At 46.1% G+C, this 4,025-nt stretch overlaps 1 protein-coding gene across 1 annotated transcript; it reads right to left on the bottom strand.

Annotated features, from left to right (window-relative positions):
• Positions 1-257: 257 nt before the first annotated feature.
• On the bottom strand, positions 258-2,228 carry LOC311138936 (caveolin-2-like; the record flags this gene model as incomplete). The annotated part of the gene is made up of 3 exons (XM_084173750.1): positions 258-408; positions 790-977; positions 1,983-2,228. The coding sequence occupies 3 exons, from the start codon at positions 2,226-2,228 to the stop codon at positions 258-260; spliced, it is 585 nt and encodes a 194-aa protein (XP_084029876.1).
• Positions 2,229-4,025: the final 1,797 nt, after the last annotated feature.

Genomic DNA, 4,025 nt, shown 5'->3' with positions numbered 1-4,025 from the left:
TGTACTAAGCAAAATAGAAAACACAGAAATTACATCATTTCTAGATACTGTCTAATTCATGTAATTTAATTTAATATATTTACAAAAAAATTACAAGTTCTACTTTTTTCAATTTGTTCTTTGCAGAGTAGAAGGCAGCAACATCATTTTTCTTTGAGATTGAGACATGATTGCAAACGACCACTTCATATGTAGTGTGCGTCAACCCAACCAGCCCACTTCCTCCACACTCCCATAGAAGGTGGCAGAGCCCAACATCAGTCCCTTGCCAGTCGGACGTTGATGCTACCGCAGCACATCCCCATACTCTTAAAGAACGGGGCGATGGCGATGTCCAATACACTGCCCCACACAGTCTGAACCCAGTGCATGTTGATCAGGAAGAGCTGCATACAGGGCATGATCAGCCTGGAGACAGACAAACAGACAGACAGACAGACAAAGAGTGAGCATAAACAGGCCAGGTCAATGTCTCTTTAAGATAATTTAGGGCTCTATTCAATCTGTAAAGCTAAATCGTTACAGATTCCACAATATACATTTAAAGGTAATTTCTGATTGAGCCGACATATGCAGCATTTACCGTGAATGCAGTCTCCGCTAAAGTGGCAACATTGCTTTAAATGTAAATCACGCTGTAAAGATGAACTTCCGCAATACAGATTGAATAGAGCCTTTATACTATACACCATGCATTTAAACCACAAGCACATCATTAAACTCCATTAAGCACTAACTGAAGACATTGAATAGATCACGTCAGAGGAGTTCAAAGGTGAGAGGACCCACCAGATATGCAGGCAGCTGAGGACAGCAAAGAGGATCCCTGCCACCAGAGAGATGGGCACGGCCAGGAGGAGGGAGATGAGCCGGTAGCACCAGAGACGGGACACCTCAAATAGGGCGTGGCTCCACAGCCACACCTTATCGAAGCTCCGCACCGAGGGGGGCTCTGCTATCACGTCCTCAAAGGTCACCTCAGGAGACACAGTCTACAGTCAGTCAGGGCATGGCCTGGTGGGAGCTCTCTTTAGCATGGGGCTTTAGTGAAGGTCTATGTATAGGGATGGTGAGAAAAAGGACGTTCTCCATAAATTCGGTATTTTCCCCCCAATAACATTCAGAACTTGGATGCAGGGGAACCATAGATATGTATTGTAGCACTTACTGAAGTAACCACATTACAATGAGACTGAAGGCTCTATTCAATCTGTATCACTGAAGTTCAGCATCACAACATGATTACAATTTTAAGTCAAAGTTGCCGCGTTAGCAGAGACTGCATTCACGGTAAACGCTGCATATGTTGGCTCAATCGGAAATTACCTTTACATTTCTATTGCCCAATCTGTAACGCTTCAGCGATACATCACTCATATGGTCACAGCGGGAGAGGAGTACTGATCTTTGAGATGACACACAAGGCACAGTTCTAACTGTGTCCACACGAGGTCAATATCGCTCAACACACCACTTTCCAACTTCAGATTCCACTTCGTTGGATGGCAGATCTCCCTCCCCATTGCCTCCAGATTTATGTCCAGTGTACCATTAAATATATGGGCTTTGAGATAAATGAGTGCTCATCTCAATAAAATCCTAGGCAGTTAATCCATACCACTGAACAATGTATACATTGTATATTACATAACAAGTTTACCATTAACGGCTCATGGTGTACACAGCACTATGTATGCTACCAAAATCCTTCCAAATTACTTCCTATCTCAACCATAACATTACCAGAGTATCACAGAACATCATTACGGTATTGTTTCCATAGTGTCTCTCTTACTTCGTCCCTGTGTTTAAACCTCCCCTTCCATTATCTGGAGTCAACAGACAGGGGATGTGTGGTACTGTATGTGGAGTATGGGCAAACACACACAGTGCTTTTATCTCCCACAGAGTGCTGTCTGTCTGTCTAAACCTCCACTTTACCTCGCTGTTTACCAGGCTGTGCTGCTGTGTGTGTCAGTTACCTTTAGACACTTGTTGACTCCCCTTGGGTCCCTGTCCTTGACCAGAAGCCTGGTGTCACTGTGGGTGGAGTCCTCCTCCTGGGCTGGTTCCTCTGCCTCTACCTCCACTACTTCCTCCAGTAGTCCCTCTGCAGTGTGTCTGCCTGGAGGGATCCCCAGGGGTGGGACCCACAGAGGGGTCTCCTCCTGCTCCTCTATGTCCTCCAGGTCTAGCCTGGTCTCGGCTGGCGTACGCCCCGTGGTCATGGTGTGTGTGCCTCGGTGGCGTGCACCCTCACTGGGCTGGGAGAGAGGATGAAGGGGGGTCGCTCTGGAGGTTGACCACTGTAGACCAATCCCACTCCTTTCGCCTCAGCAGCCCAGTCACTGGCACCCCGGTGGGACATAGTGGACGGGTGACTGCATCAGTGCATACTCCCTCACTGTGGAATGGCCAAATTGGCTTCCACAGGCACATAACTTATGACATTCTACAACTGACAGGCCAAATGAAAGAGCTAATTTGACCTGTGTGAGAACTTTCCTAAACAAGGAGCTGTTCACCACAATGTAAAATTAGAGAATGATAAACCAAAAATAGAGTGGCATGCGAAAGTATTCACGCCCCTTCGCATTTTTCCTATTTTGTTGCCTTACAAAAAAACTGAAAACTTGAGCGTGCATAACTATTCACCCCCCCCCCCCCCCCCCCCAAAGTCAATACTTTGTAGAGCCACCTTTTGCAGCAATTACAGCTGCAAGTCTCTTGGGGTATGTCTCTATAAGCTTGACACATCTAGCCACTGGGATTTTTGCCCATTCTTCAAGGCAAAACTGCTCCAGCTCCTTCAAGTTGGATGGGTTCCGCTGGTGTACAGCAATCTTTAAGTCATACCACAGATTCTCAATTGGATTGAGGTCTGGGCTTTGACTAGGCCATTCCAAGACATTTAAATGTTTCCCCTTAAACCACTCAAGTGTTGCTTTAGCAGTATGCTTAGGGTCATTGTCCTGCTGGAAGGTGAACCTCCGTCCCAGTCTCAAATCTCTGGAAGACTGAAACAGGTTTCCCACAAGAATTTCCCTGTATTTAGCGCCATCCATCATTCCTTCAATTCTGACCAGTTTCCCAGTCCCTGCCAATGAAAAACATCCCCACAGTATGATGCTGCCACCACCATGCTTCACTGTGGGGATGATGATCTCGGGGTGATGAGAGGTGTTGGGTTTGTGCCAGACATAGTGTTTTCCTTGATGGCCAAAAAGCTCAATTTTAGCCTCATCTGACCAGAGTACCTCTGTGGTCCTCTGTAGCTCAGCTGGTAGAGCACGGCGCTTGTAACGCCAGGGTAGTGGGTTCGATCCCCGGGACCACCCATACACAAAAATATATGCACGTGTGACTGTAAGTCGCTTTGGATAAAAGCGCCTGCTAAATGGCTTATTATATATTATACCTTCTTCCATATGTTTGGGGAGTCTCCCACATGCTTTTTGGCGAACCCCAAACGTGTTTGCTTATTTTTTTCTTTAAGCAATGGCTTTTTTCTGGCCACTCCCCCGTAAAACCCAGCTCTGTGGAATGTGCGGCTTAAAGTGGTCCTATTGACAGATACTCCAAGCTCCTTCAGGTTTATCTTTGGTCTCTTTGTTGCCTCTCTGATTAATGCCCTCCTTGCCTGGTCCGTGAGTTTTGGTGGGCTGCCCTCTCTTGGCAGGTTTGTTGTTGTGCCATATTCTTTCCATTCTTTAATAATGGATTTAATGGTGCTCCATGGGATGTTCAAATTTTCTGATATTTTTTTATAACCCAACCCTGATCTGTATTTCTCCACAACTTTGTACCTGACCTGTTTGGAGAGCTCCTTGGTCTTCATGGTGCCGCTTGCTTGGTGGTGCCCCTTGCTTAGTGGTGTTGCAGACTCTGGGGGCCTTTCAGAACAGGTGTATATATACTGAGACCATGTGACACTTAGATTGCACACAAGTGGACTTTATTTAACAAATTATGTGACTTCTGAAGGTAATTGGTTGCACCAGATCTTATTTAGGGGCTTCATAGCA

Source organism: Coregonus lavaretus (assembly GCF_964263955.1).
Source record: "Coregonus lavaretus genome assembly, chromosome: 12".
NCBI lineage: Eukaryota > Metazoa > Chordata > Actinopteri > Salmoniformes > Salmonidae > Coregonus > Coregonus lavaretus.
This window is presented reverse-complemented; position numbering and strand designations above follow the sequence as displayed.